This window comes from Budorcas taxicolor, chromosome 7 (assembly GCF_023091745.1).
Source record: "Budorcas taxicolor isolate Tak-1 chromosome 7, Takin1.1, whole genome shotgun sequence".
NCBI classification, from domain to species: domain Eukaryota; kingdom Metazoa; phylum Chordata; class Mammalia; order Artiodactyla; family Bovidae; genus Budorcas; species Budorcas taxicolor.
In genome coordinates, this window is record NC_068916.1 from 45,857,875 (window position 1) to 45,879,637 (window position 21,763).

The 21,763-nt window shown below is 36.5% G+C and overlaps 1 protein-coding gene across 1 annotated transcript in view; it reads left to right on the forward strand.

The window, feature by feature from the left end:
- The window catches only part of DDX46 (DEAD-box helicase 46), a 46,889-nt gene extending 29,328 nt beyond the window's left edge, over positions 1-17,561 (forward strand). The window contains exons 16-23 of the mRNA XM_052643473.1: positions 2,625-2,818; positions 4,570-4,707; positions 5,035-5,184; positions 8,684-8,857; positions 11,031-11,249; positions 11,739-11,883; positions 16,074-16,147; positions 17,349-17,561. Coding sequence (XP_052499433.1) covers positions 2,625-2,818; positions 4,570-4,707; positions 5,035-5,184; positions 8,684-8,857; positions 11,031-11,249; positions 11,739-11,883; positions 16,074-16,147; positions 17,349-17,396 — 1,142 coding nt within the window. The 3' untranslated portion in view covers positions 17,397-17,561. The remainder of the gene's footprint in view (positions 1-2,624; positions 2,819-4,569; positions 4,708-5,034; positions 5,185-8,683; positions 8,858-11,030; positions 11,250-11,738; positions 11,884-16,073; positions 16,148-17,348) is intronic.
- The last annotated feature ends 4,202 nt before the right edge of the window (positions 17,562-21,763 follow it).

Here is a 21,763-nt window from a genome sequence, read left to right on the forward strand (position 1 = left end):
CTGGTTGACTTCTGCTTCATGTGTGTATAGTTTCGGTGTCAGATAGTTGGGCAGTGTTTTTATGCACAGTTGGGTGTGCCTGCGCTGTTGTTCTTCCTGGGATTTATCCCCTCTTTTGTGGTCCTGAGTTTATCCTAACTTCTTTCTTCTGTTGCTTGTTGTCAGTAAGACTATGACTTCACTACCTGGGCTGCTCAGGGCATGCTCCCAAACAGAAAGTTTAAAATAAGTAAAATCCTATAAACTTAACCAATGCCATTGCATTCTTTCAGATGTAAACTCCCTTCCAGCTTCTGCTTGCTTTTAGTCATTCTCTAGTCCCTTCAGGTAGTTAGTTCTTTATATTTAGAACTCATAGTTGTTGCCGCAGGATGGTTAATCTAGTAACATTTCCCCCTATCTTGGTGGAAATGTGTATTTTTTATAGAAGTAAGAAAACTTTTTGCCTATAATACCCTTCCTGTACTTCTGTCTCTTTGGCCAGAATTACTTCACTGGCTTATGCCTAATTCATTCATAGGCATGTGAAGAAGTGAAGTGAAGTCAAGTCGCTCATGTCTGACTCTGCTACCCCATGGACTGTAGCTTACCAGCCTCCTCCGTCCATGGGATTTTCCAGGCAAGAATACTGGAGTGGGTTGCCATTTTCTTCTCCAGGAGATTTCCCGGCCCAGGGATTGAAGCTGGGTCTCCTGCATTGCAGGCAAACGTTTTACCATCTGAGCCACCAGGAAAGTCATTCATAGGCATGGGAATTGCAAATGGCTCTGAAAATATTGTCCTCCCACCCCTGAGGTCTCTGAGATTTTCAGGGTCTTCATGAGGTCCGCAGTATTTCTATAATAGCCCACCAAGTTACTTGCCTTAAGAGTGCACAGGCAACCCGAGCACAGGAAGTTTGAGAAGGGCTCGTTTACACTGAACATTATTCACTTCCTGAGACTGAATTAGGCTCATCTTTGGTTTGATATTAGCTCAATTGGTAAAGAATCTGCCTGCGATGCAGGAGACCCTGGTTTGATTCCTGGGTTGAGAAGATATACTGGCGAAGGGATGTTACCCACTCCAGTATTCTTGGGCTTCCCTTGTGGCTCAGCTGGTAAAGAATCCGCCTGCAATGTGGGAGACCTGCATTCAGTCCCTGGGTTGGGAAGATCCCCTGGAGAAGGGAAAGTCTACCCACTCAAGTGTTCTGGCCTGAAGAATTCCGTGAATTGTATAGTCTGTGGGGTCGAAAGAAGTTGGACACGACTGAGCGACTTTTCACTTTCACTTTCACATACGTGATTGTTAGTTGGGTGGATAACAAAATTGGGGATATGTTAAAAAGGAAGATGGTTAATGGTTGCTGCCAGTAACTACTAACTCTGTTCCACATAGGAGATACCTTAATCTAAAGGAGAAGTTTGGGTATTTTTAAATTATAAACTTTATGTTATTATTCATTCCATTAATTTTTCTTGTGAGATTTTAGAGGTAGTATTGAGCTGCTAGGTTTTTTGACATAAGATCCAAATACTTTCTATCATTCAGTCTTTGAAGAGTACATTCAAAATTTTAGGTAATATAAATTAATACTGATAATATTTAGATGCTAAACACAGGTTTTATATGAAATGTTCCATTATTTCTTGTTGCAAAAATGAATTTCAAGTTTTGAGAATTTATTGCATTCCCTTCTCTGATTACTAGAGATTCCCAGGTATCCCATCATAAGGTATATTCGTGGCCTGGACATTTTATTATAGAACATTTTGATATTTTATGTTCTGCTTTGTCACTCATCCTGAGGCTCTTTGAGTAACACATTTTAAGAGCATTCCAGTCGGGTTCTTCTTAAGCAGTGCACTGTGAATGATAATCACCCAACTATCTGGTTAAGATGCAGAACCTGATTAAGTGTATCGTTTAGGTGTCAGATAGTTGGGCAGTGGAATCTGCAGTAGAATCTGAGACTCTGCATTTCTAACAAGTTCTCATGTGATTGCTGCTCCTTGTCTTTGAACAAAACTGTTAGTAGCAAAACTAAATAACCTGTAGGAGAAGTCAGAAGATCTGAATCCTGTCGTTATAGGCTGGATGTACCTGCCTTTTTTTTCCCTTTGCCCCCATAACAGTTGTAGGTTAGGGATTCTAAGATTGGGCTTCTGCAGTTGTTAGCTTTATGTACAAGAAAGGGAAGAAAAGAAGGGAAGATTTGGTCTTGCTATTGAATTTTCTTAGTCTTTTAAAATTTTTATTGAAATAGTTGTTTTACAATGTTGTGTTTCACGTGTACAGCGAAATGATTCAGTTATATATTATACCTATTCCTTTTTAGATTCTTTTCCATTATATGTTATTACGGAATATTGAGTATAGTTCTCTGTGCTGTACTATAGATCCTTGTTGGTTATCTATTTTACATATAATAATGTGTTTATTTTAATCCCAAACTATCCATACTCCCCCAACTCTCTCAGCACCCTGCAAATTTTTATTTTCTATGTGGTAGTGGTTGACATATGGTCAGTATAAGTTGGATATGTTCTTTACCCTGTGTTTAGCTTCTTTCTCTGAATGTCAGAGAAAATGGAAAATTTAATTTGAATATGTGGTTTTACAACTGTATAATTCATTTGCAGGCATTGATCAATATGACAGAGATAGCATCATAAATGATTTTAAGAATGGGACCTGCAAACTTCTTGTGGCCACATCTGTTGCTGCCCGAGGCCTCGATGTGAAGCATCTGATTCTTGTTGTAAACTATAGCTGCCCCAACCATTATGAGGATTATGTGCACAGAGCAGGACGGACTGGAAGAGCAGGCAACAAAGTAAAAAGAATTGCTTTTAAAGTTGATTTCCATTATGTTAAAATATGAGTGTTTCTTTAGGACTTTAAAGTGTAGATAATAGGAGTTACAGGGAATCTTCAGAGTATGGGGATTAGTTGATGTCATCTATATACATACACACGTCTTAAGTGCTGTTAACATTATCAGATACCTACCTGTTCTATATAGGCAGATAGTGTTAACCACTTGTGTCCCCAGAAAGGTATTTTCCCCACCTAAAAATTTCTGTATATACATTACACATATATAGTTCAAGAGTGTTCATTACTTTTTTAAGAATATGGGATCATAAAATATACTCAGCCCACACCTATCACCCCTGTCTTTAGCCCCATACAAATGTATATTATTTCTTTTTTTGACACCTGTATTCTGTTGAGTGTATAGTTTTAACTCATTGTTTTTGAAAGCAGCAGAATATTCCTTTGTTGGAAGCACTGATGGTGATATATTTGGTATTATAACCATGGCATTTCTATATACGAAAGCAATAATATTATTAACAGGTTAGGTTATATTTATGGAGTATTTATTAAATGCCCACCACTGTTTTAACTGCTCTATGTATATCTTGTTTTATTCTCAAAAATTCCCTTTAAGGTCAATAATATTACTGCTTTAAACAGATGAAAAAAGTTGAGGCACACTGATGTTATTTGCCAGATTTACACAGGTCATAAGTAGTAATGGCATTTATTCTTTTAACCTGAGTTATTCTGTGGATTTGGGAGATTTTCTGTGTAGTTAAAATTATAACCTTTTTGGGTCACATACAGTCTCTGTCACATCCTCTGTGTATTTGTGTATACAATCCTAAAAACTGTGATACCACTTTAACTCATGGGCTGTATAAAAGTAGGCCAGGGGTCAAATCTGGTGACTAGGTGAAGTGAAGTGAAGCGACAGTTGCTCAGTCACGTCTGAGTCTTTGCGACCCCATGAACTATACAGTCCATGGAATTCTCCAGGCCGGAATACTGGAGTGGGTAGCCTTTCCCTTGGGGTTGATCCGTGGGTTGGGAAGATCCTCTGGAGAAGGGTAACTAGGTACTCCTGAAATAAAATATTAAGGATAGTTTTAAAATTTATAACAGTTCACTGGTAGGATAGAACATTTAATGAAGATGGCAATCTAATTGTAGTTTGATTTTCCTCTGCTTACGACTCCAGTCTTTTCTCTTACCTGAACCAAAAACACTGTTGGGGACATGTGAATCCTTAGGCATTAGAGAATTGCAGGGAAGTGATGTAGTTGACTTCATTTTTTATTTGAAAACGTATCAGGTATACATGTCTGTATATTTTTATTTTTTAATTGGTCTTTAAAGAATATGGGATGCTATATTCTAGGAAGTTAATAACAGGTTAGCTGGGGTAGAGGGGTACAGTAGGTAGTAGAAGAAAGGAATGCAAGCAAAAGGGAAAAATAAGATGTGTTAAAAGTCATACTTACAATGCAGTTGTACATTTATGTAAAAGTCATCAACGTATGTAATTTCTCTTTATGCATTAAGGAGTTAGAAATTTTCTAACTTATTTTTACAATAAATATTAAACTTAGATATTAAGGAATTTAGTAAGTCTCTATTGTGATCTTTAAAATTCTTTTTAGTGGAGTAGTGGAGTTGTCTTAGAGGGTATATTAGGTGACTCAGATTTCATCTATTTGTTTTCTAAGGAGTCATCATCTTGTTAGTGTTTTATAGCACCACCTTTTCATTGTTTGCTAGGGCTATGCATACACTTTTATCACAGAAGATCAGGCTCGGTATGCTGGAGACATAATTAAAGCCCTTGAACTGTCAGGGACTGCAGTGCCACCTGATCTAGAGAAACTCTGGAGCGATTTCAAAGATCAACAGAAAGCTGTGAGTTTTTTTTTTTTTTACATAACTTTTCTTATTTTTATACAATTCACTGTATTCTAAACCCTGAGTATTAATACCAGTAAATCTTGATAGAATTATTTTCAGTTCTCTCTTTAGATAGAAAAGGAAAGGGGTGAGAACAAAAATCCTCTCTTCAACTTAGTATTTTTGTAGTGTACATACAGAGCTCTTGTTTTTTTCTCACATGCTAAATAAAATGTTTTTGTTACATTATCATACCCCACCTTGAAAACTATTTAATTGCCATAAATTTCTGAACATTAAAGTTTTTATTATGAAATTAACTTTCTTGTTTTTCCTTGAAAGGAAGGGAAAATAATTAAAAAGAGTAGTGGGTTCTCTGGTAAGGGATTCAAGTTCGATGAAACAGAACAAGCTTTGGCTAATGAGAGAAAGAAGTTACAAAAAGCTGCTCTTGGTCTGCAAGATTCAGATGATGAGGATGCTGCGGTTGATGTAAGTATCGTTGTCCTAAAGCCTTATTCTTACCAGGTGAAGCAATTGTTCGTCTTGTACTGGAAGTCTTACCTTAGGCTTGTTTAGGTAGCAAATTACTGGAAACTTTTTGGTGGGTGTGCTTCTCAGTATTTTTTTTGTGTGTGTACAAATGTATTCACATATGCCCGTATTTTTGTATTTTCATAAAAATGAGGTCATAATGCTTTATAATTTTCTTTACAACAATAGTCCTATGTTGAAATCTTCCCTTTTAGGAAATTCACTCTCATGCTGTTTTTTTGGCTACATGTTTCATTATGTGAATGTTCTACAGTATAAGCAATTAAATCCCTATTTTTGAATATTTGGAAACAAATACTTGGAATATATATTTGTCATTATTTGGAGTATACTGTACTTAATTGCACATCCTTGAACACTTAACCTTGCACATTCATCATATTAAGTCTTAAGGAAGACTGTTTAAGTGTATAAATGGAGTTGCTCAGTCCAAGGGTATATCCAAATTTGGTCTTAAAACGTTGTTAGATTGTTCTCCTGCAAGGTCAGTGCCAGCTTGCGCTCACACTAATGGTGTTTAAGAGTGCCTGGCTCCCTGTATCTTTAACATCATTGGTACTAATATTGTTTGTAAATACTTCACAGTTTGATTATTATAGAACATCCTTATTAATAATTGTTGTTGTTATTTAGTTGCTAAGTTGTGTCTTACTCTTTTGTGAACCCATGGACTGTAGCACACCAGGCTCCTCTGTCCATGGGATTTCCCAGACAAGAATACTGAAGTGGGTTGCCATTTCCTTCACCAGGGGATCTTCCCATCCCAGGGTTTGATAGTGAACATTTATGGCATGGTATTAAGTTCCATGTCCTGTGCCAGGTGCTTTACAGGGATTATTTCATAGACTTCCTCACAATAGCCAGAGAAGTGGATACTCAAAGCATTCCCTTTTTATAACTGAGGAGACTGAGGCTTAGAAACAAATAATAACCTTTTCAGATTTGCATAGCTGTTTAAAGCCCATTTTCTTAGCTTACAGCATTGTTTGTGACCTAGTGAAAAGAGACCTTAAGGACTCAGCAAGTTAAGGGTTTCTTGGAGTATGCTGTGGAACCCTAATCCCAGGAGTTTGAGCTTGAGATGTTTTCATTATAAAATACTTTTGGAAAATCTGCTGGTATATTCCACTATTAATGGTATCCTGTCAATGGGTATGAAAAGACATTAATAAAATAATTTATTTTAATTCTGAATTCTTCCAACATATTTGATATTTGGTCATATAATTTTTTTTTTCAATATACTGCATTAAACCTTGGCTCAGAGCACAATTTAAGAATTCGGGAATTTAATCTTTCAGGAAATGACCACACTGGCTGTTAAGCACAGTCAGGAACCAATGTCTCCTATTAATTCTAGGCCTTTTTTTTACTAGTATACCATATTGGCTTAAAATTCAGTTAAGTCAATGTATTTAGATCTCTGTTATGGTATAATAGATCAGTCCAAAGCCTAGTGGGTTACAATAAACATTTATTACCTACTCTTCCTGAGGGTTAGGAAATCAGGAACAGTGTAGCTAGGTGACTTACTTAAGGTCTTACTTTGCGTCTCATGAGGTTGCAGTCAAGCTGATGTTCCAGGCTGCAGTTATCAGAAGGCTTCACTGATGCAGGCCCATCTTCTTTCAGAATGGCTCACTGATTTCAATTGGTGGGATGCCTCTGTTCTTTACTCTGCATTTGTGTTCTCACAACATGGCAGCTGGCTTCCCAGATTGAGTGATCCAAGAGAGCAAAGAAGAATCTTTAGTACCTGTTATGACTAATCTCGGAAGTTATATACTGGCTTTTCCACTTTATTTTGTCTATTAGAAGCAAGTCATTAAGTTCAGCCTACATTAAAGGAGAGGCTCCACCTCATGAAGGGAAGAGTATTGAAGAATTTCTGGCTTTGTTTTTAAAACCACTTCAATTTTTTTGTTATTTAAACATTTTTTAAAAATCTCATAATAAAACATTAATTTTCCCCCTTTTATTAAAATCTTATTATAACTTTCATTAAAAAATTAGAGCAGTAGTAAAATGCTTTGTGCTTGATCACTCAGTCATGTCCCACCCTTTGAGACCCCATGCACTGTAGCCTGCCAGGCTCCTCTGTCCGTGGGGATTCTCCATCCAGGCAAGAGTACTGGAACAGGTTGCCATGACCTCCTCCGGGAGATTTTCCCAACCCAGGGATTGATCCCAGGTCTCCCACATTGCAGGCAGATTCTTTACCATCTGAGCCACGAGGGAAGCCCAAATAAGCTTCTACCTGAACAGGGACTTGAACCCTGGAACCTTGAACTGTCAGGTTAAAAGTCTGATGTTCTACCAACTGAACTATCTGGGCTCTCAATAAATTAGAATAATTTATTAAATTAAAAATTAATTAAAAGATTAGAGCAATACTAAAATAAATAAAGTCAAAAGTAAAGTTATCCCTCTTACCTAACACTGTGTGCATTCCCCATGCCTAATTTTGTGCATTTGTTTTGGATTTTAATGTCATGTATGCTGTTTAAAGTGTTACTAAATTAAACGTTAGTTTGAAAGTAGTTGATAGCTCAAAGACCTTATTAGATAACAAATGCTTTAAAAAGAAGGTGAGTTGTCTGTTTCCATTTCAGTAAAAGTTCTTTCTAAATTAACCAAGTTAATTTTAAACCCTAAAAAAGTTTTTCTTTGCATTTGGGATTTGAAATATTAGCCTAATTCCTGCATATGAAGGGATTTGCATTCTTTATGTGGTAGAGTTAGTATTCATTTGGGGGCAAAAGACATTTTTAAAAGGAAATGCTAATAGCTTATGAGATACAAGTGGCTAACCTGAGGATTACACGGTGGCAGTAGGACTCACGTGACTCCTGAAGAGCCAGGATTGTCAGTATTGCTCTTGATTTCATGGGGAAACCCACCTTCATGCCTTTCCTTCCTGGGTTCAAAGAAATAAAACAATAAAGGTTTTTCTCCCTGATTGTCTTACCCAGTTTTTTATGGTAAACCCAGTTGCTTTTTGGAGTTGGAAAGAATTTTAGGAGCCCTGCCTTGAGAACATGTTGTATCATTTCCCCTGCTAACCATTGGCTGTATTTTTAGTTGTCCACTGATCTTGAGTTATTCCCTTCTTCCAGCCTCTTTGATTGCAGTGTACATAATTTGGCCTCAAGGCCTGGGCCCCAGAGCAACTTGGCTGCATCCAATTGGCTGCTCTGTCTTGACACCCCGTGTTCTTCATTTACTGAATTGGGATGTATTTTCTGTACTACTCAGGAGTCTGCTGAAGTGGTTCTTGCAGCACTGTGTCTCCGTTACTTTCTTTCCTTCCTCTCTCCTCTTCCCCCGCTCTCCTCCCCTCACCTGTCCCTTTCTTCTTACTCCTCTCCTCCCTCTCACCCTCTCTAAATTGGTATTTTTAATTAGATTTTTACTAATGCTTTTTTTTCTTGTTTAGATTGATGAGCAAATTGAAAGCATGTTTAATTCAAAGAAGAGAGTGAAGGATATGGCGGCTCCTGGAACATCCAGTGTTCCTGCTCCCACTGCAGGAAATGCTGAGAAACTGGAAATTGCAAAGAGATTGGCTCTTAGAATCAATGCTCAGAAGAATCTGGGCATTGAGTCTCAGGTATTAAGTAATTCGTTCCGAGTCTTAGTACTTTTTGTAAGTTATTTGATTTAAATGCTTTTTAGATTATATCAGCACAAGTGAACAAGAAGTTGTTTTAGATTTTGAGGTAATAAGCATTTAATTATTGACCTCGGTTGATTTCTCTAGCATGGTTAACTGAGGTCTTAATGCCTATTCTGGAAGGCCTGTTAACCATAGATAGTTTTATAAAATAGTATTCTGAGTGACCTTACCAAAATCCTAAAGAAAGAACTCTTTTTCTTTCTTACTCTGTGTTTACTGGTGGGTTATTGAGCAAACAAACAATGTTGTGGTAGTACAAACATCCAGTTATATAACTCAAACTAACATGAGTTTAGACAATGGGAAACTGTTTAATATTTTACTTGCCATCTTTCTCTGTGAGTTTTTTGATTAACTTCATTTTTTTGTAGTTGATTTACAATGTTGTGTTAGTTTCTTTTGTACAACCAGGTGATTCAGTTACACACACACACACATATGTATTTTCTTTTTTTAAAAATTTTTATTTTCTATTGGGATATAGCCAGTTAGCAAACAATGTTATGATAGTTTCAGGTGAACAGCAAAGGGATTCAGCCATATATATACATGTATCCATTCTCCCCCAAATTTCCCTTCCATCCAGGCTGCCACATAACATTGAGCTGAATTCCATGTGCTTTACAGTATGTCCTTGTTGGCTATCCATTTTAAATACAGCAGTGTGTACATGTCCATCTCAAACTCCCTAACTATCCCTCCTCCCCTTCCCCCCTGCAGCTATAAGTTCATCCTCAGAAGTCTGTGAGTCTGTTTCTATTGTAAAAGTTCATTCATTTGTATCTTTTCTTTCTAGATTCCACATTAAGGGATATCATAGGGTATTTCTCCTCTGTCTGACTGACTATACTCAACATGATACTCTAGGTCCATCCATGTTCCTGCAGATTGCATTATTTCATTCTTTTTAATGGCTGAGTAATATTCCATTGTACATATGTACCACATGTTCTTTATCCATTCCTCTGTTGATGGACAGTTAGGTTACTTCCACGTCGTGCCTATTGTAAAGTGTGCTGCAGTGAACATTGGGGTGCATGTATCTTTTCTGATCATGTTTTTCTCTGGAAATAATGCCTAGGAGTTGGATTGTAGGGTTATGGTAGCTATGTTTTTAGTTTTTTAAGGAACCTCCTACTATTCTTCATAGTGGCTGCACCAGTTTACAGTCGCACCAACAATGTAGGAGGGTTCCCTTCTCCCACACTCCCTCCAGCATTTTAACTTAATTTTTAATCAAGGTTAAATTTTCATAGCATTCCCAAAGAACAGTTTGTTAATGTTGACAGTGTTTTTAAGATTTTGAGTGGTTGAGGACCTGCATGGCCCTGTGTCCAGTAGTTGTATACAGGTTCAGGTCTGCACTGCTGAGTGGAATGACCAAACTAGAGGCCAGTGGACTGACCTGATGAGGCAGCCACAGTCAAGGCTCGGAGCCTTGGGTCTTTGAATCCTTTTTAACCAGTGAATTACAGTGTTTACTCAAGCCTGTGCCTCTTGTGAAAGCAGAGATGCAGCACTTCACCTAAAATTCTCTTGTATTATTGTTACTAGTAACTCCTGTGAAATCATATGGCTGTAACTTTTCACTGTTGTTGGAAGAGCTTGAGATGTGAGTCATGTATTTCCCACAGAATTATCTCTGTATTAGGTACATAGTAAAATTAATTACAAATGTAAAAAAAGAGTATGTTGTATAAAGACATTTACTATACTTTATAGAATGTTGGGTTTGTCCATGAGGGGAAGAGGAGTTCAGTGGTAGTAGTAGGCAAACATACTGATTCAGAGGAAACCCATAATAGCCACAAGGTATGTAAATGATTTTAGAAATATTATACTATAGTTTATATCAAGAGTTACCTAATGATCTATGGCTCAGTAGAATTTTTTAATATAGAGTTGGGTATTTAGTTTTCACATCAAGTAAGGCAGATATATTAAACTCTCTGTTATAAATATATGCTGTTAAATTGCCCAGTGGGTCAGACTCTACATAAGAAAGATGCTTTTAGTTAGTGCTTTCCAGAGAAGAGTTTGTGGTGGGATCTTTGGTCTTGTCTCTGCCCTCATTTGAGATTTGACTGTAGGTCTTCTTTAACTGCAGGATGTAATGCAGCAGGCCACCAATGCCATTCTCAGAGGTGGCACCATCCTGGCTCCCACTGTATCTGCAAAAACCATTGCAGAGCAACTTGCTGAAAAGATAAATGCCAAGCTCAACTATGTGCCTTTGGAGAAACAAGAAGAGGAGAGACAGGATGGTGGACAGAATGAATCTTTTAAGAGATATGAGGAAGAATTAGAGATCAATGACTTCCCACAGGCAAGTAGCAGATTTAAACTTTTTAATTGAGTAGAAACCCTATTTTTAGGAGTGAAAATACCTTTTTTAAAACCTATGAAGGGGCTTCCCTGATGGTCCAGTGGTTAGCAGTCTGCCTTCCAATGCAGGGAATGGGGATTTGATCCCTGGTCAGGGAACTAAGATTCCACATTCTCCGGGTTATGTAAGCCCTCAGGCTGCAGCTAAGACCTGACACAGTCAAGTAAATAGATAAATAAAAAGAAAAAACCATGAACATTTTAATGGCTGCTTTACTTTTTATCTAGATGGGGAGACAACACTGGAAATTTCATTTTTATGATTACATTCTAGGTACATTAGAATCTAAATGAATTTATGATGAAGGTGTTGATTAAAATTTTAATATTGACAATAACATGATTTAGCTAACCTATTCTTTTAGGACCTCAGGTTTTTTTTATCCTGTTGTAAAGAGATTTCTTCTCCCCCAACTCTTTTCTTTCCTAGACTGCTAGGTGGAAAGTTACCTCTAAGGAAGCTCTGCAGAGAATCAGTGAATATTCTGAAGCTGCAATTACAATCAGAGGAACATACTTCCCACCTGGCAAAGAGCCCAAGGAAGGAGAGCGGAAAATTTACTTGGCAATTGAAAGTATGTACTGTTGGTTCGGTTTCCATCTTGAGTTTGATCAAAGTTGATAATAGATGTAATAGACCCAGAGAGAATATGAGGTCAGTTCTAGAGAGGACTGAAAATAAGGAACACCTGTTAAAAAGTTTCACCTATCATTTGTGGTCTTTATTTAGAAGTTTAGTATATATAGAGGTGAGTGATCTTTGTTGGGGACTCTCATTTTTGACAGTTTGGTCAAATTTGAAAATGACTAAAAGAACACATGTATTTTGGAGAATAGTCCATTAAGTCCTTATGCTTCCGGTAAGTAGAACATTCTGGCCAAAGTTAAGGTTAGAAAGTAAATCAACTATATTAATCCCCTTAATGCTTGTTTATCCAAGCAGATATTGCCTCTAATTTTATGCCTGTAAATTCATACATGCCATTTTTAGAAAAACAGGACAATTACTACCACAGCTCAAAGGCTATAACTAATGTGTTATCTAAGAGTGATCAGGTGTGCTTTTTAACCTTATTTCATACATTCATAAATGAATTCAAAAGACAGTTTCTATTTTGACTTTTTTCCTAATGTATTATCCATAACATAGTTGGACAACTTATTTCCTTTCTTTTATATTTAATTTTAACATCTTTATAATAGATTTTTAAGAATAGACCAGCCACAGCTTCATTTCACTTATTTCATGAACTAAATGTTTATTGAATACTGGTATGGGAGCTGTGAAGTAGCTTAATTCCATGTGTCATATAAATCTAGAGTCTGCCTACCTCCTGCTTAGATGGCTACAGTGACGCTACCCCCACGCCCTGTACAGTCTCAAACACTGGCCTAGTCCACTGAATCATACACACAGACAATACCTTTTAAAATTAATAATGATGAATTGCAGTAAAGGTATAAAACTCAGATACAGCCTGTATGTTTTCCATGTTATTGATAATCTACCGTTACTGTACAGAAGAGCCATACATATTTCAACTGATGTACAAAGAAAGTGGGTCCAGAACTAGACAAATTGCATTTTTTGGTTTGTGATTGTGATTTTGAGAAACTGGATCATATGTATTGATATTTCAGGTCAGGTTTTTAAATAGTACCCTTTTATATATCCTGAAAGACTTTTGCCCTGCCAGTGACTCAGTGTGGTTTTGAATCATGTGACACTGTTCCTTATTGCAAGGTAAAATGGGGATTGCTGGCATCTTGATGTTCAAGGAGAAGAAATTACATTGACATCTTTTCTGTGCTTGGAACTAGACAGCTCTCTCTTACTATTGTATTATTAGGCCATACAAGATGTCATTCAGTGAAATGTGATGATAAAACCTTGGTAAACATGGAGTCATCCTTTTTTATTCAGCTTGAATATGATAGGTGTCATTTAAGCAAAACCAGTATTTTATTTTTTTGTAATAACATACAATATTTTAAGTATCTCTAAGATTTCAAAATCAGTACTTTAAGTTACATTGTTTTAAAGAGGTAAATCAGAGAGATTGTTTTTTTGCTTTGAAAAAGATTCCTGTGTAATTTATTAATTTAAAGGTAATTATGCTTATTTAATGTAGTATAATTAATGTATGCCAGGTTTAATTTGTATATAACTTTACCAGAACACATCTACTGTACTACCACATGAAGTGAAATGAGAAGCCCTCGGCTTCTGCCAACTTTTCTATCTACCTACAATGGTTCTGGGTGCTTTCCACTGTGAACTTGTACTTAGAAAGTAACATCTAATTTTTAAAATCTAAGCAGGTCTTTCCCTCCCAATAACAAGATAACGTTGTTAAGAGTGAATCTTGAGAATTCTAGAGACATAAAGATGCTAAATAAGGGCTGGAGATTGGTAATTAAAATGATCTAAAGCTTTGAGAATTTTCATAGATGATTAGGTTTAAATGATCTTTTAGTTTTTGAAACTCCAACCAAATCGATTGAACACTAATGGGATGAAAACAGGTGTTGCAAGGGGCCTAGTGTCATCTGTTTCTAGTTCTGTAATTGGAGGGACCCCACTGCCTGGCTCCTTAGAGGCTCAGTGTGGCTCAGCAGCTCCAGGCCTCCCACCAGGCAGTGGGAAGGAGAACAGGAAGGACCTACGTGCCTAGCCAGCCTGTATAATTTATAGCCTGTTTTGTGACCCTTCTCTTTTTACTGGTGGAGAATCCCTTAAAAGCAGCCAGAGTTGTTTTGGGACCAATGAAAGGAAATGCCTCTTTTTTTGACAGCTTATAAACATATGTAACCCATTACCTAAAGAAGCTGTATAAGTCGAAAATTTAAACCAGTCCAAATGGTCAGGTTCTAACTAACACAGGAAAATTGCTCTTCTGCTTTGAGCTGGGTGAGAGTATCATTTTCCTTCTTTTTAAAACAGCACAGAGCGTCAAGCTACACACCAACTCATGCCAAGTAGCATATTTTCCTTCTCAATTTTGTTTTTTTTTATATTTTATTTCTGACTCAGCTCTTGATTCTACCCTTGGCTTCACATGCATCCACCTCTCTTCCCTTCCAGCACCCACAGCTTTAAAATGTTGTGGTCAATGGCTGGTCGAGGTGTGGGGCTTAGATTAGATTAGATATGTTGCTGTGACTTCATAGCCATAAGCATGTCTCTTTTCTTCCTGTTGTTAAACTGTTTCTTCTCCCTCCTCCTTCTCCTCATCCTCTGTTTTCCTCCTCCTCTCCCCTCAGCTCCTCCGTTTCTCCTTCTCTGTCCTCCTTGGGTTTGAAAAAGTTAATCATATCTAATAAGGGGGAGAATTTTCCCATTTCTTGTGAATTGCTTTCCGTATTTGATTTTTCTTATAAAAATAATAAAACCATCGTTCTCTACATTACAGCCCCAGTTCTTTCTTTGACATTCTCTCACTCCTACTTGATCTCTGGTCTGCTTCTTTGGTCTAGCGCTTTTCCTTTTATGGGTGTGCACCGAGTTCCCGCTCTAGACTTGCCTGCCTCCTGGCATCATCCCCTGCCTTCAAACCCTTCCACACCTGTCCTTGATGGAGCTCTAATCTCCACTTCCTCTACTTCTGCGCCTTGTTTCCATTGGTCTTACTGACGTTTCCAGCTTGGTGTGTCCCATGAGCACCTCTGCTACAATGATGTCAGTTAACCGCCATCACTGCTAATAACAACACCTGCTCTTCCTCTTGGGTTCAGTATCTCCTTTATTACATTTTAGTTTCTTTACTTGTGACTCAACTTGTAGCATCTTACTTTGTTCTTCTTCACTGTTCACATCTAATAAAGAAAAATATTTTGTATATTCTACCTCAAAAATGTGCTTTCACGATGGTATGAACACAATCCTCTGAGAGCACTGAGGGAAGAAACACTTAACGCCACCTGGAGAAGATAGGGAAAGATTCTTGGAAGAGATGATATTTAAAAGTTCCTCTGAAAAGACTACTTCCTAATCTACTCATCTTGCTGTAATGTCGTTCCAAGTTTGTTTTTCTAGTAGCCTACAGGATCACATGGAGCATGGATGAGTACTTTGTATAACGAATCTCATACAGTATACCACACATGGTGGGTGCTTCTTGAATTTATAACTCTACTCGTGTCTCCAGCCTGCCTCATCTGTTTGGCTGTTTGGCTGTGTTCTTTCACACACTTTTTTCTTTCAACCATACTATACTTCTCTTAGTCTTCGGTCTTTAAACATGCCTTTCTTAATCTGTACCATTGCACGCATGATTGATTCCCTTTGTAAAATGCTTTCCCTGTCATCTCTCCTCCTTCAGCTTTAAGACTTTGTTCAGATGACACATTTCTGAAACATTTGCTGACTTTAAAGAATATAATAAACATCCGGTAAGTGTTTGTTAAATAACTGAACCTGGGAAGGTGTATTTTCCTTTTCCTTTTTCTTCTATTTTGGACAAATTGCAAATCGTTTTTTCTTTGCATACCAATATACCAAGAACTTATAACAGTAGTACCTCACTAACCTTAACCCTCTAAGCACTAAACTCAGTGGTTACATTTGAAACTCTAAAAGTAATGATAATAATAAGCAGCCGTGATACAGTGTAGATGAGGTTCTACCAGGTATTGAAAGACTTTTCTTGGCAAGTAGTACAGTGTTCCTGAAAGTCACCTACAGTGTTTCTACTGGATCTCAATGAGGTGGATAAACATCCAGTGTAATTCCAGTAATATGAAGTGTTCTCCACTCACTCACCAGGTGCCAATGAGCTGGCTGTGCAGAAAGCGAAGGCAGAAATCACCAGGCTTATAAAAGAAGAACTGATCCGATTGGTGAGTAAAAACCTCAAGGACTTGTTTGTTCTAATCAATGTTTTATTTAACCATTTAGTATAAATACAGCAAAGCAGACAGATGATATAGTTTGATGAATTTTCACAAACTGAGCACACTGGTGTGATCACTGCCCAGAGGAGGAAATAGAGCACCTTACCAGGATCCCAGAAACTCTGCTCATGTTCCTCCTTGTTGTTATTCATCGCCCCCAGATGTGACTTTCTGACTTTCCACATCATAGATTAGTTTTGCCTAGTTTTGAACTCCGTATAAGTGGAATCAAGTGCCGTGGACTCTTTTGTATCTTAAGTTCTTTCTCTCAACATGACTTTGAGGAAATCAATCCATGTTTTTACATATAGCAGTTATTATTTTTGTGGCTATATAGTTAAGCCCGTGGATTTACCACAGTTAATTTATGGTTTAGATTTTGAGGTCATTTTAGTTTTGAGTTTTTATGAATAACGCTTCTCTGAACATTCTTCCACGTCTCTGTAGTACACTTCAGTATATTTTTCTTTTGAGTAAATGCCCTAAAGTAGAATTGCTAGTTACAGGGTATGTATACTTTAGCTTTAAGTTGGTATTGCTAAATAATTTTTCAGAGTAGTTATATCCGTTTACATTGCTTTTGACAGTGTATGAAAATTTCCGCTTCTCTACATTTTTGCCACTGTTTTTAAACTTAGGTGTTTGTCAGTGCTTTAAACGTAGGTATGGACCTTTTATAGACCACCTTTCCAAAGGAAGCAGACACCTTCTTGTAAATTCTCCCTACAGTGTGTATGTTGGGATGAGGATCCTTTGAAAGGAGACTTTACAAAGAATGTGTATTTTAGGGCTTTTCTAAAATTTCCCTTACAGAACATTTCTTTGGATGGATAAAAATAATTTAAAGAATGGAATGTAGACAAAGCGAGAGGAAAGAATAAAAACAAACTTTAAATCAAGTGACTTTGACCGAGGAGTGATAAAAAAAGAATGCTGCCACCATTAAGTTGGTTCAGAACCATTGTTAAGGAGTAGTCGAGTGAACACAGAGAAATGATTGTTAGATAGTTCTTTCTTTCTCACTAAATAATATTTTTATTTTAAATATTTGATAGTTGTACAAGTTTGTAAAGGAAATAACATGCTTTTTTCTCCTTTTATTTCATTTTCCTTTTACTAATCATATACCTTTTATTTTTTCCTGTAGCAAAATTCATACCAACCAACAAATAAAGGAAGATACAAAGTCTTATAAAACATCCAAGAAAAACTTTTGCCTGTGCTGGTCTGTGATAAATGTGGCAGTTATTGTCTTCAGTTTACAATGTATTTTAAATTAAGATTTTTAAAATTCAGTCTTGCTGATTTTTTTTTTTAAGTATTAGAAACCAGTATTTGTTACAAATCTTCTTTCTGTAAGTACCCCCAGAATTATCAAACTCTATTTAAAGCAGGCCTGTTTTCATTAAAGTATCCTTTAATGTAAAACTTAAATATCAATATTTTAACTATTTGGGTAATACTCTAGAAGTTTAAGGCAATTAAAATATTTGAACTTTCCATTGAAGATAATAAAGTACAAAGGTTGCTAAGGGGTTGTTCACTTTATCTTCTTGCAATGAAACTGTGATCATCTCCTCAGAAAAGGTAAAATTCTCTAATTTTGTGTCTCTACCTTGAGCTTAAATCTTACTTGACTCGAGTAGAACAATATGAACTGGATATAAGAATGTTACAATAGAAGTTTTACAAAATGGGTTCAGAGTTTTTGTTTCAATTTTTATCATCTTATGAGGGTCATAGTTGGACTGCTGTTTGGTTTTGTAAAATTAAAGTTTTGTAGTATAAGAAGTGTTTGCATTCCTTTAGACTGCTAAGAATTTTAGTATTGACTGCTTTTAGGTTCCCTTCACAACCTGTGGCTCTGTGCTTAGCTACTAGCTCTTTTCTAATCTTCCTGAAGTGAAAGTGATTTGTCACCTGTAAATATGAACGTGATTGTTTTTTTCCCCTTTAAAGTGTTCATTCATACATCTGTACATATAAACACCCTACCAATCTGATTTTTCTTCAGGATTATTGAGTAGGTTGTGAATTTTCTTTAAAAAAAAAAAGCGTGGCACCCACATTTTAGACTTAGAATTTAAACATTTCTCAGTGAAATTTAGTTTAAAAGAATCATAAATTATATTTTTGAACCTTGATATATATTTCCTGAGTATCCTAATTTAAATTGTGATAATTGGATCACCTAATGTTCAAGACTCCTGGTGTGTTAGAACTTGATATGGTTGCCACTCTTTGAAAAATAAAATTTTCAGGAATGAAATATTTGTATTTCTTAAAAGATACAGAAGTTCCTTTAAGTAGTCTTGACTTAGAGCTTTTAAAAATGAAAAAACCCAAAGCGTATTATAGCTGTTAACTCATTTCAGTAGTATATTAGATGGTTAAAGAAACAGGAGGCATCAATCATGATTTCCTCAATCTGAAGTTATCCTTACTGAAAATCTCAGGTATATTCTTAAATCTCTCACATATCCACTCTTTTACTTGAGGAAGAAAACAGATAAAACACATGTAACAATAGAATCAAATAAACCATTTTCTCTAAAATTTTAGGCATCTTGGGCTCCTGTACCCCCAGCATTTATTTATATGCTTATTTTTATTACTTAGTGATAGTCTGTTTCCTTTGATAGACTATGTCACAGTCCCACACTGATGGCAATTGGTGCTCCCTTCAGCCTGCTCCATCGCTTTGAGATTCAGAGTTTACAGCCTTTTAGTATCATTACCTTTGTGTTTGTGCATCTAGTTGTCATCAGCCACTGAGAGTATTCTGTTAAAATGAAGCCCGCTTCTTTGTTACTACATTGTTTAGTGTCACATTGACTCTTTGATTTTTAAAATTTGAATGACATACAGATTAATTTGTTTTTTAAAAAATGCAATATCAATATTTGCTCATGTTTTTTAAATTCCTTGTAAAATAAAGGTAGCCTGCATTTTCCTAAAATTATCTTTGCTGATGTTTTCTGCTGCATATCTAATTTTGTTTACATTGCTAGGCATGTGAGAGAAGTAATACTCTAGTAAAAAATTCTCACAACCCAAAATACATAGTTCTATCCACAAATATCTTCCTAAGGAAGCCTCTTAACCTTTGATGGTGTTTATATTTGGCATGAGATAGGCTGTAGGTGAAATAATGGGTTCATGTGCCAGTTGGTGTTTTATCACAGTGACGCTTATTCTTAAACAGTGGAAATACAGAATGAAATGATAATGTCTAGATTCTCTCCAGCTCCTTTTAGACACTTTATTATCTGATATCTTTTGTATCTTACCAGCCTTGTCGGTATGCCAAGGTGTTCAGCTGGGAGTCATGGTGCACCTGTGACTGCAGTTCTTTTGAAGGAGGCAGATCCTGCATGCAAAGACGTTTTTTGTTTGTTTGCACAGAACCAGCTCTTGAATGCCTGGGTTTATAAATCCCATGAAGCCAGCTGTGGAATCCACTTCCAAGTAATTCACCAGCACCTTAAAAATCACAGCCTAGAGAGCAAAGCCTCTAAGTTATAACTTGGTTTTGTGTGACCTCTTTTTCCTATGATGCCTTGCTTTACTTTATAAAACCACCAGCTAACATCCTTTAGTGGCAGATAACTTAGCACTTGTTTGAGATAGAAGTTGAGGGGAAAATGGTAATTGAAATGAAGTTCAGGGTAAACAACTGTTTTATTTATTTAGCCCCATTTTGGTCATTTATAGATGACAGATGCTGAGTTCTTATAGCAGGCATAAATTCTGAGTGGCTAGCCCAATGTGATCCATGAGAATACTTTTCCTCTTAGAATTGAATCTGGAGCTTCCAGTTCTTCACATTTTGGTACATAGTTTTATATAAAAATCAGAATCTATTGACATTTTTTTATGCTTTCTGCTCCGGCATGAAAAACAGAAGTTAATCTTTTAAAAAGACATATGTGTAAAAAGACATACGTGTAAATATAAAGAGAAAGAGAACAAATGAATGTGTGTTGAGAGGTAGAGGGAATGTCTTAATGTTGTACTCAGTTTAGGTGTTGTAACTTCCAGGGAACCTTAATAAAATCTCTCCGGAGTGAGGCGTTCGGCTTGGAATATAGCAGCATCTCACACATTACTTATTGAAACGTGCCGTACTCTTAGGCCAGCTCTGCATTTCTGTTACTGGGTAAAGATTCCCTACTGTATCTGCAGTATTACCAGTTGCAGATATTTGAAGGTCCTTTTTCTTCTGTATCAACTTATAATTTAATTTGAGCAGGAGTCCAAGTAGAAATATGGAAAGAAAAGTGTAAATAAATGAATTCTCTTCATGTCCCCACTGCAGTATCAGTGGTCTCACCTTTCTGGTTCTTTATGGCCAAACTGATATATAAGTGCATACTGTCAAGTCACATGATAGGTGAAGCATTTCATTATGATGATTTTTCTTGACCTTGTCCTCTTACAGATATGGCATAAGCTTATAGAAGTTCATGATGTTGAAGCTCAAACCTTTAGAAAGAAATTCTAAATTTGCATTGACAAATTCTTTCGGAGGGAAAAAAATGTGAAATAAAAAAGTTCTAACCCCTTTGGAAAACTAGAACTCAGAGTTACTCTCTCAGATATCACCAGGATTACTGTAAAACCTTAGAGTTGTCGAATTTAAGAAAATCTAATTGTCTTTAATATATGGAAATAATGCATTTTGGATATTAGTCTGTTTTCACAATTTCGCTTATTATGGAGTAAAGAAAATGTGAGGATTCAGTATGAAAAATATTCTTTGTCCACAGCAAAAGCATGTCATTTGAACTTGGCATTTGGTAGTAGGTGGATTTTTTGCAGCCTATCAACACCTGGCAGTTCCAGCAGCCCTTGAGTGTTAAAAGTGTCCTTGGCCTTTATTCCTGAATTTCTAGGAGGTTCTCAGGTGCCCATGTCCAGCCATGTCAAAGTAATATTGAAGGTAATGTTTTCTTTCTATGCCTTTGCCTGAGGGAGTCTTCTGGGAGCTGAGATTCCCAGAGTTGTACTGTACACTTCTGGAAGAATCCTTGCCATCCCCCAGCCAGCCCTCAGCCTAAATCTCAGATTTGGAAAGCTCCATGGAAAAATGGGAGCGATGCCCTTAAAGAGAACACAAGTTCCTCTGTAACTGTAAAAAAGTCTAGGGTTGCTCTTGTAAGTGTGTCTGGGATGGTAATGATTCTGTGATACATACTCCGATTTGAAAGCCACTGATAATCTTCACTTTGCTTTGTTCTTGGATTTTGACTAGCTATTATCTAAAGCAGTGGTCTCCAAAGTGGGTCACAGTAAGCTATTGGAAAGCAAGGAGAAAATACTGGAGCCTCTTGTTTGTATTTCATTTTTTAAATCTCATCCTTTGAATTTTTTGAGTAGATTTTATGTTACTACATATCAAGTACAATATTACAGTTTAGTATAATGGTTCATATACATAATTATAAGTAAATTCACATATGGGGGACACTTGGACAACCTTTGGCAAGTTGCTTAAATGCTTTAAAATGTCTTTTTTCACATAAAAAGATTATAGTAATACCTATTTCAGGATTTTTGTGA